This window comes from Schistocerca serialis, chromosome 1 (assembly GCF_023864345.2).
Source record: "Schistocerca serialis cubense isolate TAMUIC-IGC-003099 chromosome 1, iqSchSeri2.2, whole genome shotgun sequence".
Taxonomy (NCBI): domain Eukaryota; kingdom Metazoa; phylum Arthropoda; class Insecta; order Orthoptera; family Acrididae; genus Schistocerca; species Schistocerca serialis.
Window position 1 is genome coordinate 763517482 of NC_064638.1, and position 15946 is coordinate 763533427.

Here is a 15946-nt window from a genome sequence, read left to right on the forward strand (position 1 = left end):
ACCTGACAGAACATGAATGACATTCAACCTATCAATGGGAATACATAGACGAAGGTGAGGCACACGAACCTATTAACTTGTCTACTATTACTATTTTGTGCGAGTGAATGGGGAACTGGAGGTAATGCAAGAATATGACGGACTTTAAGTGCAATCTAGCGAAAGGCCAGTCCGTGAGCTATCATTTCCTAATGGGAACAATTTATAGGCAACAGATCGGGTGGGGGGGAGGGCGGGTGAGGGGCGGTCCTTTTTCGGTCGTATTTCCGACATTCTTTTTGTGGTGTCACCGCCAGACACCACACTTGCTAGGTGGTAGCCTTTAAATCGGCCGCGGTCCATTAGTATATGACGGACCCGCGTGTCGCCACTGTCAGTGATTGCAGACCGAGCGCCGCCCCACGGCAGGTCTAGAGAGACTTCCTAGCACTCGCCCCAGTTGTATAACCGACTTTGCTAGCGATGGTTCACAGACGAAATACGCTCTCATTTGCCGAGACGATAGTTAGCATAGCCTTCAGCTACGTGATTTGCTACGACCTAGCAAGGCGCCATTATCAGTTGTTATTGATCTTGTTAATCATGTACCGTCAGACCGACGTTCACCATTAATGGATTAAAGTTAAGTATTCCACCAGCTACGTCTGTTTTTCTAAATTCTAATTTCCTTGTCCTGTTCCAGACCTCACGCCAGCCTGCGTGAGCTAAAACGCGTGGCTTTCGGCTTCCTCTAAAATTCCTGGGTTGGCTCTCCTGCCAATCCACAACACTTTTCACGGATTGTTTATTGAAATATGTGTTAAGCAAGTTCCCGTTGTGCAGTGCTTCCCTACTGAGAAAGGAGGACCAGGTACTGATTTTGGCCAGGGGAGTACGTCAACATTATGTACATAGCCCACATTCACGTGCCGTATGTGGACGAGCGATGTTCTGCTGAAAACAGATACCAGGACATCGTCTCATGAGAGGTAACAATTTGGACGTGGGGTGCCTGTGACGTGCTATTGTGCAATGGTAGTCGTTGTCCTTGTGTTCTTCACCTCGAAGACTGATTCGTGCAGCTCTGCATGATACTCTGTCCTGTGCAAGCCTCTTCGTATCCAAACTACTATTGCAATCTACATCGTTTAGATCCTGCTCACTGCGTTCATTTGATGGTCTCCCTCTGTATTTTGTAGCACCCACGCTTCCCTCTAGTACTACATCGGTGATCCACTGATACCTGAGAACGTGTCCTAAACATCTGTCATTTCTCCCGGTCAAGATGTGCCACAAGTTTCTTTTCTTCCCAGTTCTATGTACCTCCTCGTTAGTGGCATGATCTACTTACATAATTTTCAGCGTTGTTCTGTAGCACCACAGTAGAAAAGTTTCGATTCACTTCTTGTCTGAGCTATTCATCGTCCACGTTTTACTTCCAAGCAAACCTGCACACGAGACAAATACTTTCATAAAATAATTCAGACAGTTAAATCTATATTCGATGCTAACGAATTTCTCTTCTTCAGAAACGTCTTTTTTGCCATTGGTTTTCATATCCTGCCTACTTCGACTGGCTTCAGTTATTTTACTGCCAAATAGCAACACTCGTCTACTACTTTCAGTACCTTTCTTCCAACTGCAATTCCCTCAGCATCTCCTGATTTAATTTGACTAAATCCCATTATCCTTTATTGCTTTAATTGATTTTCATCTTACATCCTCCTTTGAAGACGTTGCCCCTACCAGTCAACTGTTCTTCCATGTCCTTTGTGGTCTCTGATAGAATTATAATGTCATCGGCATAGCTCAAAGTTTTTATTTCTTCTCCCTGAACTTTAATTCCTTTTCCAAATTTTTCTTTTGTTTATTTTACTGCTTCCTTAGAGTTAGATTGCTTAACCTTGAAGATAAGTTACAAACCTGTCGCACCCTATTTCCAACCACTGCTTCCCTTTCATGCCCATCAACTCTCATAACTGCCATTTTGTTTCTGTACAAGTTGTATATAACCTTTCGCTTCCTGTATTTTACCTCTGCTACCTTCAGAATTACAACCATTGTATTCCATTCAACATCGTCAAAAGCTTTCTCCAAAGTATCCCTTTCGAGATCCCTAAATTTCTACCAGAGATGACCTGAACTCTTACCTGATGATTCTCCACACCATGATGCTAGTAATAACAACAGTATGTCTTTCCAAAACATTACCCCTCTGTGTTACCCTACTAGCTGGTGATCCCAGATAGCACAGCACACAAGCTGAGGATGAAGCGACACCATTCGTTAGCAGTCCATCCTTTCCGGCTACAACATCATCCATAAATGTGCTCCGACAACTAGAGGCTTTGGACCCGTTAGTTAATAGTGACATCGAATCTGACTACAGCATTCTCACTGTTGTTGTAAATGTGATATTAATGCGTAGTGTTTCATGTTTTTGGGGCACATGTGTGTTGCACGAAGTCAAAAAGAACTTCGAAGTTTTGGTTCACCCAGTGAATCGGATGGCAAAGAAGGATGCTTGTGAAATATTGATTACAGCGACGCACTATTTGTTTCAGTAGCGAAACGACATCTAAAGGAGCAGTTTTTGGAAAATCGATATCTTCCAAGTTTCTTTCTGCGCCATGTATTGGCTCCGAATACGATACCGCATTTCCGATTATTCCGAGAGCATGGCAGTGGTCAGTGTAAACGACACAGACCCGACGTACATTCGAACGCAGCAGTACCATACTTTGTGCAATTTTTTTAATGCTAGTCTGGTACCACTGTAGTGAAGTATCGGACCGTCATCCAAATGAGACAACACCGGCGTCGGTAACGAGTGTTGCGGTAGGGTGAACAGCGCACCAAGTATCTGCCAACACACAGAGATCGTGTTTCTCAACCACTAGCCTGAAAAGAAGAAGTCCGACATGGGAGAATCAATTCAGTCGTAGATAAATCCCAGGAATCATGCAGCGGTTCAAAGCTCCATCCGTTCTACAGCAGCCATCTTGGAGAGACTTTGCATTTTATCAATGGAAAAATCGTCTATGTATTATAATTACGTAGCAGTTGGTGACAGAGATGTTTCATTATAAGCAGTACAAACGGCGTATAACACTGGGCAGAACATAAACTCTTAAAGGAAACTTTCGGATATACTTGTGTTGGAGCGCCATCTTTTTGATTAACCGACTGAGTGATCATCGAACGTGAAATGCTCAACAGAGATGTTTTATATCGCCAAGAGTTCATAGGCCGCAAGAAATACGTTTGCTTACTTGGCAATGGAGTTTACTGCGTCATTAATGGCTGGACTACGGAGAGAGTTCGCTGACAAAATTCTGTAACAAAGTATTAAATTATACTTCTTCCATGCGTTGTATTAGCTCCTTGTGTGTATGATTCCACACGCACTGGAGCAACTGGAACTAGTTATACACTCACATTGCACAGTACGTAATACGTAAACTAGTATTTACAACAAAAAATGATCTGACTGTATCTATACAAAAGTAAAGGTAGTAGTACTTTTCAGTGGCATTTTTAAGGGCGTAAGTTGTTCGACGTAGTCTCCAACAGTTCTCTAGACGGAATGTGTTGAATTGTTGTTAAATTGCAAATTATATATACCTTTTTAGCTATAAAATTACCATAATTTTAGTAGGAGGAGAAGGATATAATAAGTAAGAAACAACAATTCACAATATAAACAAGTTCATTTATTAAAACAGTATTACAGTTCTTAGCTACAGTATGATATCTGTCTTCACGATACTTTAATTTATTTACAATTTTTCTTACAAAAAGAGTTTCACCGATACTTCTACCTCATGATTTTTCGTAAGACGTCTGTACTACAAAAGATCGTAAATATAATGCTCTATGGCTGTGCTACAAGTTGTAGACTTCTCCAACTTATCACTTACCGAAATTTTTCTTTTTTGTAGCTCAATTGGTTACTTATGTCCATGATTGGTCAGATATTCAACGACGCATTAGTTATTCTTTGCTGAAATATCTGCTGTACAACATGAGTTTTCCAAAGATATCAGAGCTACAGCAAAGTATTTTCTGTAAATTGGCAATTGCGTATCATTTCTAGAGAAAGAATAACTATTTTCCATGTTCATCATATTAACCGTCAGTCTAGACATTCTTTCCTCTTATAAGATTATTAAGGGCAATATTTCTGATACGCATGAATATCTTCCATATTTTACGACCCATTGCTTCATTATTATATTCGTCATCAACGTATATCAAGGATTGCAGGTTATCTCGTTATTCTAAAACCATTTTGCTATGTGCTCTCGTCGTACACTTCATAAAGCTGGAAAATTTTCCTTTAACGTAGTTCTTATCGTTTATATCAGGAATGATGATATCAGTTTGCTGCTGATACTTGAGGATAAATCTGATATGTCTTAGAAACTGAAATATTTGAGGCTGACTTCGACTTCATTGTGGTTTAGTTACGTCTCGAAAAAAACTTCACATTTCCCTGTAATGTACTCATAAATGACTGAAGACACCTAGAACATTTGCGCTCAGGCTATGACATTTTCCATACCTTAAAATTGTAGATATAGTTGAACATGCACGACGTGTTGCGGAAAGTAAACTTGTATTGCTACTGTGTCAGCAGTTAAGTCTCTATATGTGGAAGAGCAGGTTCATTAAATACAGCTAATGTAAGTAGCAGTGAAACACATATTCGCTAGATAAGAATATATAATGTGGACATGACCAACAACATTTTTTTATTTAGTAAGAAATTACCGTTAGGGATTAGTTCTGTAATTTTAAAACAAGCTAGACGTGATGCAGAAAGAAGAAGGAAACAACAGTTCAATAGTCTGGCATTTCTCAGTAAAAATGTACAGTAACAATTTGAGACAGTTGTAGCCACTATGTTAATGACGTGAACGAAAAATCATCATTCAACTTCGTAGATTTAAGTAATGTTTCGTAACAAGATAAGATTACGAACTGCAGGAGATAACTTCAGAAGGTCCTTCTTATCAATTTGTGAATTCGTATCACGTCCTTGTTTATTCCTCAAAATGAAGTGCGTGATGTGCTCAACAGAGAACATATTAGCAGAGGTAAAGAATCTGCAGAGATCTCACCAAAATGTATACTCGAAACGACTGTCGACATACAATTCCGCTACGTAATCAGCGCGATGACAATCTTTGTAAGTTAGTATCAGCAAATGAGGATATAGTAGAGCTACTTTGGCAATTTCTCCAGCGAAGTATCGATTGAACGAACCGTCATTCATATGCATCCTACGGGAATTCGTGGACCTATCAGCCCATTTTGTAGCATTAGATCTGCAAATTTTGGTACCGAAAGCGGGGAGATATCCTTCACTCTCAACAGTTTGCTGCTAATAATTGAGAAGAAAGCTGATACGTCTCACAAACTGAGTATTTGAGAGTTACTTTGACTTCACTGTCGTTCAGTTATTGTCTCCACAAGAAATCTCACATTCCCCTGTAATGTACACCCATAAATGAAGGCAACAAGAGATTTTGAGCTCGGGCTATAATATTTTACATACGACGGAATTGGAGACAGACTTTAGACAAAGGTGAACATGCACGATGAAACTTCCTTAATTAAAATAGTTGTTCTCATTTTTGCATTATGATGCTTTTTTTACAGTGGAATTTTATTTTATTGTTCGCCGCGTCAAAGTTATTTACATTTGTCTGCGAAGCCTAGATCAGTGTCTGATGATTCCAAAGCAAGAAAGATTGGTGTTTAGCGTTCCTGCCAAGACCAGGTGGAGGAGGAGGATACTGGCCTTGTCCTTTTCAAAGGAAACGTCCAGGCATTCAACTTGATATGTTCAGAGAAATAACAAAGAATGAAAATCTAAATGGCAGAAGGTAGGTTTGAAACCCTAAATGTGACCACAATAGCAGTAGCATTTGTGAACCCGTTGCCTTTTATAGTAGTCTGCTCAGTTTAAGATCACTTTACCATGAAGCGATATTGCGGCTGGTAAAATCTCACAGCATTTTAATGGCCATAGAGCAATTGTCTCGACCAACTAATTCTAAAATCGCAAAGAGTAATTGCTTTCACTTTTGTTCCCTAATTTGGTTGCATATTAGGGCGGTGATAATGAATAAATGGCGAAGTATAAACGCTTACGCAAATGTGTATCTTGGCATAAGTAATGCCAAAGTAAACCCAAATGCCGATAAATTTCTGAGTCCTGCATGCTGTTGTCGAACAGAGGAAACGTTCAAATTGTGTACATGTGATATTTCGGACGAATTTATGATTCATTCAACACAAAATTAATGATGTATCTCAGATTTTTTAAAATTTTAGGCAGTTGCTGTTTCCAAGATGGACATTTCGTTCCTAAATAATTTCGAAGCTGTTTAAAGCTAATGGTACTTTCGTTATTCACCTCTTGGCAGGTAACCTGATGAACGAAGCTACTGAGTATATTTTGTCAATATGAAAGCTTATTTGGGAATCTGAAATGACAGGGAAGGTATTTGAATTTCAACCTGATGGTAAACCATAGGGCAAATTTGTAAAAACATTGTTCACCGGCAGTTGCGTGAAATTTGAATGGTAACTGAAGAAATGCCTGTCGAATCGGTCTACGACTGTAAATTTATCCCTTTCTCTTTATTGAGCTTTACAGAAACCAGCGAAGACACTGTGGGTGTATATTGTGTGAAAGTTGCAATTGCCCAGGCACGTTCCGACGTTTGTGTCTCTTTTCCTGCTGGTAGGTATTCCGTGCTGCATGTTCGTGGCCCCTGAAACTTTTCCGTTGCTAAGGTTACGTCCAGAACAGCACTGGATATATTCAGACTTGCTCGAGGTTGAGAAGAGTCCTACCAGTTGGCGAGATCCATGAACATCTCTAAAGATTTCTAGCGCTGCTCTGGACCAAATGTTAACCACGGGGTTGTTTTATGGGCCACTACCATACAAACAAACAGCTAAGACATCCGGTCGTAAAAGCTTTCATCGTATGATAAACCTTCTTTACCTCGAGTGGACACAATACGAAGCCTCTGGTTCTGTATGGCAAACGACTCCATCGTAGCGTGTTACGGAAAGACACAGTGCTGATAAACGCGCGAACAGGACAAGTCCCTGGGCTCTGACGTTGTCGAACGGCTCGCTCTGTGAAGTGCAGTGGTGGCGGTGGCGGGCCCGAGGAGTCAGGCGGCGCTGCGGGCGGCGGGGGCGCGTCGCGGCCGGCGTCACTGCAGCCGCATGGAGACCCAGGCGAGCGCCCGCGGCAGCGCCACGCGGCTGACCTCGCAGTTGACGGTGCGCGTCGCGCCGTTGAGCACGAAGAGAGCGTCGGCGGCCGCGGTGGCCAGGTAGCGGCCGAAGACGCCGGGCGCCGCGATCGGCCGGTTGGGCGCCCCCCACTCTGCCAGCTGCGCGGGCATCGCCGCCCCGACGCCTGTGATCACCTCCACCTTGCCTGCACAAATCGTGTTTTTTTTTCTCCATTGTAGTATGCTAAAAGGAAGGGAGTGAAGTAGGTTTGAAGCCCATCTGCGATGTTATTTAACCCTAGCTATACCATCGCATTGTCCATAAAGTGCATTACAAAATTGTGGGCGTGGGGGGGGGGGGGGGAGGCGAATTACACACACTATAAAAATTAAAAAAAAATAAAATTCGTTATAGTTTGTTCAGTTACACACCGAAGCGCCAAAGAAACTGGTATAGGCATTCGTATTCAAATGCAGAGATGTGTAAACAGGCAGAATACGGTGCTGCGGTCGACGACGCCTATATAAAAAGACAAGTGTCTGCCGCTGTTGTTGGATTGGTTACTGCTACTACAATGGCAGGTTATCAAGATTTAAGTCAGTTTGAACGTGGCATTACAGCCGGCGAAGGAGCGATGGAACACAGCATCTTCCAGGTCGCGATGCAGTGTGGACTTTTCCGTACGACCATTGCACGAGTGTACCCTGATTATCAGGAAATTGGCGAAACATCAAATCTCCGACATAGCTGCGGACGGAAAATGATCCTGCAAGAATGGGACCAACGACGGCTGATAAGAATCGTACAACGTGACAGAAGTGCAACCCCTCCGGAAATTGCTGCAGATTTCAGTGCTGGGCTGTCAACAAGTGTCAGCGTACGAACCATTCAACGAAACATATCGTTATAGGCTTTCGGAGCCGAAGGCCCACTCGTGTATCTTTGGAGTGCATGACACAAAGCTTTATGCCTCGCCTGATCCGTCAAAACGGACATTGGACTATTGATGACTGGAAACATGTTACCTGGTCGGACGAGTCTCGTTTCAAATTGTATCGAGTGGATGGACTATAAGGGTATGGAGACAACCTCATGAAACCATGGACCCTGCATATCAGCAGGGGACTGTTCAAGCTGGTGGTGGCTCTGTAATGGTGTGGGGACTGTGCAGTTGGAGTGATATGGGGCCCTGATGCGTCTAGGAACGTCTCTGACAGGTGACACGTACGTAAGCATCCTGTCTGATCACCTGCATCCATTCATGTCCATTGTGAACTCCGACGGACTTAGGCAATTCCAGCAGGACCTTGCGGCACTTCACACGTCGAGAATTGCTGAATAATGGCTCCAGGAACACTTTTGAGAGCTTAAACACTGATGCTGGCCACCAAAGTCCCTAGACATGAACATCATTGAGGATATCTGGGATGCGTTTGCAATGTACTGTTCGGAATAGATTTCCACCCCGTGGTACTCTTACGGATTTATGGACAGCCCTGCATGATTCATGGTGTGAAATCCCCCCCAGCGCTACTTGAGACCCTAGTAGAGTGCATGTCACGTTGTATTGCGGCACTTCTGCATGTTCAAGGGGACCTACACGATATTAGGCAGTGCACCAGTTAGCTTGGCTCCCCAGTGCATTAACAACATAGTTTTCAAATAGACTGGAATGTGAGTAGGAACCGATACCGTTCAGCAAAATCAATGTATTTTCAATAAAGTGTACTGCCAAGCTGGGAGTGCATAAAGATCATCACAAAAAAATTTAAAAACGCAAATTTCGTTATTTTTTGTCGTTTTCTCATAACATCCTTTTTAAAGAGACACTGATGTGCATGTAAGGCCCTGAAGCTAAAAATACCCAATAGTACGTCCATTGTAGAAGGTGACTTATACTACTAAGACTTAAATTTTTGGCTTATTCCATTCCACGATGAGTTCATTTTGTACAGCAACTGGTACTTGAAATTATATAAAGAGACAGTCTCAGTTGCGATATGATTACACATAACGTGTTTCGCCTGGTTAAGGCTTCCTCAAATTTTCGAAAAGAAAAGAAAAAGCGAGGATGTAATTATACAAAATTACAAGTTAAGGAGCATAGTTTCCAGCCTACATTAGTTAAGTTTCAAGTACTCCAGCGGCTTTCGTTGTTGTCCACGCCACTAGCGTGGACACTCTAGTTTCAATGTAGCCTTCTATTAGAGCCTTTAGTTCACTGGTGACCAAGATCTCAGCTCGCAGGCCATGCCCGTATCCGAGTACCAAAGCGCTCAGGCTCGCTTCACTTTTCCTCCACTGTAACACTGTGCCATCTGAGCGCAAAGAGGGGGGATAGGACAAAACAGTGAACGTGCCGCATGTAATGGCAGAAGATATTCCGTATGCATTGGTTTTGTATTTCACATTGATCAACAACATAGGCCACAAACAAAACAAATGTTCGGTATTAATTAATTATTTTTGTCGTGCTGAAGACATTACATAATTTTTATCTGGTACAGATTATCGACAAAGGGGCACACACAAAAAATTTAACAGGGTTTTACAGTCAAGCTGCTACGTATTTATGACTTATTTAGTTTCGTTATCGAAAAACAATGTTTCACACAAAGATGTCGATCTTAATATTGTAGTATTTTTGCACCCTCATTATGTAGACTTGGAAAATCTACATGAGAAAAGCAAAGTATGCATCCTGGACAGTTTTAACGTAAAAAGAATTGTAAATAAAACTGAAATTACGTTGCAGGTCAATCAGTTACATGTGCACATGCTCAAGGGCGTTTTCAACTGAGACACCAAACTATCTCGAACACAGTTCTGAAACAAATGTAAGGTTGACAGTGTCCTCATAACCGTCATAAAAGTAATGATTGTAATTCCTGTACGATCGCAATAAATTCTTCAAACGTCATACCTTCTTTAACGTTAGTAAGCTTAGGGAACTGGATTCTCTTTGTCACAATATTTTCCTTCTACAACGTGATTTTCTTTCTAAATGTATCCCCATCAAATCGTAAAAAAGTCACCTTGCAGTGTCTTACTGCGGGCAGTGTGCAGTCAAGTTCACTTAACATGCGAAGTCACAAATTCATTACTAATGTTCTAATTTTCTTTCCTGCACTCCTTTTCCTTCATAAATTCAACAATAGCAAGATTAAAATTGAAAAGACCGGCGTGCTCCTTGACTTAACGAGCGCACTTTGCAATAATATATGAAGTCTCCATACTCTTCGTCGTTCCCAACGAGAACTGTTGCAACCGAAAATGAAATAATGGGTGTGACTTCAGAAATTTTTATATTCATACCATCAGTTTCTTCAAGTGCTCCATGCCTGAAAATTTAGCACAGAGTGCTGCTTGCTGTACAGAACAATGAACCCCGTCTGTCAGTTGTAATATTTTACTCTTTCATCGTCATCTAAAAGATTACATTCTTCCTGTATGGTACTATAACGTCGTTTCGTAGCAAGTAAGCAGTACGCGTCGCTTATGCAGCCGTCTCTTCTGTCACTTCCATTCATTTCAAAGTATAGATAAGATAGATAGCTTGACTACTTCTTTTGGTGCAAACAGCTACTCGACCTGTGGACGTCCTTCATACCACGAACAAATAGCGAAGGGTTAACAGCGCTGACGTCACGATTTTGCCGATCTCAGATAGTTGTGCGGAGCACAAAATGCCGCAACGCAGTGCTACATGAAATGTCACGCTGTCCCGGGTACTTCCGAGAAGGACCGAACAAAGCCGAGTGGCAGGCCCCGCCTTGGTCCGCCCGTGGCCCGCACACGCTGGGTACGTGAAGTTCGGCATGACGTTGCCGGCCCTGCTTCAGTCACCTGATATCCAGGTTCAATCTAGGTGCGTTTGGCTGTACAATGCACTTCACCCGGGGGCTCTGACTATTTTAAGGTATATTCTGGTACCTTATTTGTCTGTGCCCCTTCCTCTTATCTTTGCCTTCATACATTTATCCCCATTTTTTATCCTTTTAAATTTATGTACTATTGGTTTTGTTCCACTGTATCTTGTTTGACGATTGTTCCTTTAGACGACTTGTTACCATTTTTCTGACTAACCGCCCTACTAGCTGGTAATATGTAATGATCTGACAGCCTTCAATCAGTGTTAACTTGATTTTTAAAATTTTGAAAATATTTTTCGAAAGCTTAACGCAGCTCAGAACCATGACCCTTAACGTATAATTTTGTTTAATTACATCCTTGCTTTTCTTTTCCTTTTAAAATGTTTGAGGAAGCCTTAACAAAGCAAAACGTGTTATTTGTAATAAGATAGCTTTACAATATAACTATGGTAAAATGATAAAATTTTTCGGTTGATTTTAACTGAAAATTTAAAACGTAGATGAAATCCGGTAGTAGAATCCGTGGAAAACAATAAGTATCCTTATTTTCAAAACATTAAAATATAAAGGAACAGACTAGATCGCAATAGTTTCAAAAGGTGTGCATTAAGTACCCACTCTCCCCTCCCCCTCCCCCTGCCTTCGCCCTGATACTGAGTCAGTTAATCTGTGTGTTGAGCATGCAGTAACGAAAAACCAAGGGGAAATTTGGAAATGTGATTAGAGTTCATGGAGAAGAAATAAAAACTGGATGTTTGTTGATGTCACTGTAATTATGTCTAATAACGTAAGAAGAAAATTTTGATGGGGTGGATTGTGCCTTGAAAAAAATGTAAGATAAACATCAAATCTGCTAAAACAACGGTAACGGAGTGTAATAGAATTAATTCATGCGATGCTGAGGGATTTACATCGGGAAATGACTAACTAGAAACAGTAGATGAGATTTTATTCTTAGCAGTAAGGTAACTGATGATGGCCAAGATAGGGAGGACGTCAAATGTTGGCTGGGAGAATGTCTGAAAAAGAGGAATTTGTTAATATTTAATATGTAGAAATGAATCTTTGTTTGTTGTCTATTATGCATTCCTATACCTTTCATGTGATAGCAATGAAACTGGTGAGATTTGTACGGACACCTACGAAGGATTATGTGGGTGTAATAGGGGTGGAACTGAAATAGAGGTGACACAGATCTTCTCTCAGGAGCATCTAGAGTATTTCAGTCAAATGTTTGTATGCATTTTTCACTATTTGTATACAGAGTGTTACAAAAAGTTACGGCCAAACTTTCAGGAAACATTCCTCACACGCAAATAAAGATGTTATGTGGACATGTGTCCGGCAACGCTTAATTTTCATGTTAGAGCTCATTTTAGTTTCGTCAGTATGTACTGTACTTCCTCGATTCACCGCCAGTTGGCCCAATTGAAGGAAGGTAATGTTGACTTCGGTGCTTGTGTTGACATGCGACTCATTGCTCTACAGTACTAGCATCAAGCACATCAGTACGTAGCATCAACAGGTTGGTGTTCATCCCGAACGTGGTTTTGCAGTCAGTCCAATGTTTAAAAATGCGGAGTTGGCAGATGCCCATTTGATGTATGGATTAGCACGGGGCAGTAGCCGTGGCGCGGTACGTTTGTATCGAGACAGATTTCCAGAACGAAGGTGTCCCGACAGGAAGACGTTCGAAGCAATTGATCGGCGTCTTAGGAAACACGGAACATTCCAGCCTATGACTCGCGACTGGGGAAAACGTAGAACGATGAGGACACCTGCAATGGACGAGGCAATTCTTCGTGCAGTTGACGATAACCCTAATGTCAGCGTCAGAGAAGTTGCTGCTGTACAAGGTAACGTTGACCACTTCACTGTATGGAGAGTGCTACGGGAGAACCAGTTGTTTCCGTATCCTGTACTGCGTGTGGAGGCACTATCAGCAGCTGATTGACCTCCACGGGTACACTTCTGCGAATGGTTAATCCAACAATGTGTCAATCCACATTTCAATTCATTCCAATGTCATCAAATTGTAAATTTTCACAATCAACATGTGTGGGCTGACGAGAATCCTCATGAAATTGTGCAATCACGTCATCAACACAAATTTTATGTGAACGTTTGGACTGGCATTGTTGGTGATGTCTTGATTGGGCCCCATGTTCTTCCACCTACGCTCAATGGAGCACGTTATCATGACTTCATACGGGATACTCTACCTGTGCTGCTAGAACATGTGCCTTTACGACACAACATGTGGTTCATGCACGATGGAGCTCCTGCACATTTCAGTCGAAGTGTTCGTACGCTTCTCAACAACAGATTCGGTGACCGTTGGATTGGTAGAGGCGGACCAATTCCGTGGCCTCCACGCTCTCCTGACCTCAACCCTCTTGACTTTCATTTATGGGGGCATTTGAAAGCTCTTGTCTACGCTGCCCCGGTACCAAATGTAGAGACTCTTCGTGCTCGTATTGTGGACGGCTGTGATACAATACGCCATTCTCCAGGGCTGCATCAGTGCATCGGGGATTCCATGCGACGCAGCGTGGATGCATGTATCCTCGCTAATGGAGGACATTTTGAACATTTCCTGTAACAAAGTGTTTGAGGTCACGCTGGTACGTTCTGTTGCTGTGTGTTTCCATTCCATGATTAATGTGATTTGAAGAGAAGTAATCAAATGAGCTCTAACATAGAAAGTAAGCGTTTCCGGACACATGTCCACATAACATATTTTCTTTCTTTGTGTGTGAGGAATGTTTCCTGAAAGTTTGGCCGTATCTTTTTGTAACACCCTGTATGTGGAGGCAATACACCCTACCACTAGTAACGGTATTGGTGGGGATAGGATGACATTCTATTTAAAAATGTTCGTAAAGGTCAATATTACTATCAAATTCTTAGATTTGTGGTTGTTAGGCTTATTGTTAGACTAATGAGTGGGAGATGGTTGCCAAAATGTGAAATATCTCCACAATACCGCAAGAAATTTGTTCAAGTCCGCCACATGTATCACCTGGTAATTGGAAAAATATACTGTTCCAGTACCACGGCGCTAGCACCCATATGGCAGGGGCCTTACAGCGAAAACGCGTGACATAAAAGCGTAACTCAAGAACAGCTGCCGGCTGGAGTGGCCGAGCGGTTCTAGGCGCTTCAGTCTGGAACCGCGCGACCGCTACGGTCGCAGGTTCGAATCCTGCTTCGGGCATGGATGTTTGTGATGTCCTTAGGTTAGTTAGGTTTAAGTAGTTCTAAGTTCTATGGGACTGATGACCTCAGAAGTTAAGTCCCATAGTGCTCAGAGCCATTTTCTGCCAAGAACAGCTGGAGTAATTTTAACCACATTTGGTATACACGCGACTCCTTGTTTGTATACTCAGAAGGTATTCCCGAACAATCCCGGGATGATTGTCCTTGGAGTATATGTGTGAAATAGATGTGGCAGGCGAAGGCGGGCGAAGCCGCGCACGAAAAGGCAGTCTATTAAAAATTTAAACGTTGGATAGTGAAAAGTGGACGATAGGCACTTCAGACCAGAAGAGAGTAGGAGCTCTTGAAATGTGCTGCATGCTGAAGATTTCATGGATATATGGAATAGCAGACGAGGAGGTACTGAATCAAACTGGGAGAAAAAGAAATTTATGCACAAGTTGACTGATGGAGGGATTGGTTCTTAAGAGACATCCTGAAGTATCAAGGACATTGGAAGAAAGCGTGATGGGTGAAAACTGTAGGAGGAGTCGAGGACTTGAATGCAGTAAACAAGTTCGAATGGATGTAGGTTGCGGTAATTATGCAGACATGAAGAGGCTTGCACAGGATGTAGTAGCAAGGAGAACTGCATTAAAACAGCATCTGACTGAAGACCATAACAGGAACAAGAATATAACAGACACATCTCTAATACAATGAGACAAATTTCCTGAATATGTGGGCGGGCTCACATCTTGCCTAGGTTCTTTCGAATATGCTGCAGAAGTTTGGCTGGGAAGCCGCTACACAGCCCTCATTCCGTCTTGATCATAGGCAACTACAAAATTTTTCGTGAAGTGATTGACCGTCTCGTCACATTCTGCGATAAATGGATTAACAGTTATTTCGATTGCTTTTGAAATAATGAACAATTTACTTACCTTTTTCCATCTGTCTCGTTTACATTCGACTGCCCCTTATGTCATCGCATGCATCTACCTACTGGGGTTCTGTCAACAAACAAGCCGATGTGATTAGAATGTGTGACAAGAGCTTTTGTCGGGGCAGTGGCAACACCCTTAGTGATGCATAGCAAACGGCGCTTGATACCGAAAGGTGATATAAAAATAAGCTCAGACCTTCACCATCAAACGAAATCGGCATCGCTGCCAATAATCTTTGCTCACTGACGTTGACATAATCTCTCGTGGTATAAGAAAGTTCCGTGACTTTGTGGCATCTGCATCACATACTTCGGCCAGTTCTAATTTGCTTACAAGGCAATACATCTTACTCATAAATACACACCTCTAGTGTGTGTACGAGGGTTTATTCTCGTGAAGAGGTAAACTTTCACAATGTGATATAGTATACTTCATCTTCTTCAGATTTACGGGAGTGTAAATCAGACATAACTGCTTTATGGAACGTTGCTAACTTCTAACAGCCACTTGCAAGAATGTATGAAATCAAACAAAATCTTCATCAGAATATCTGGAATGGAAATTTGATTTTCACTGTCTTAGCCACTGAGATACCACGGTCAGGTATTGGTCTTGATAACCATTCATGATTGTGAGCTTATCAGGAAATGAGATCTCCTACTGATTAACTATTGTGTGAAGGATGTC

At 42.0% G+C, this 15946-nt stretch overlaps 1 protein-coding gene across 1 annotated transcript in view; it reads right to left on the reverse strand.

Annotated features, from left to right (window-relative positions):
• Window positions 1–3730: 3730 nt before the first annotated feature.
• Window positions 3731–15946, reverse strand: part of LOC126430853 (follistatin-related protein 5-like) — a 221283-nt gene continuing 209067 nt past the window's right edge. Inside the window, exon 14 of the mRNA XM_050090429.1 lies at window positions 3731–7447. Within this exon, the coding sequence (XP_049946386.1) occupies window positions 7218–7447 (230 nt within the window). The 3' untranslated portion in view covers window positions 3731–7217. The remainder of the gene's footprint in view (window positions 7448–15946) is intronic.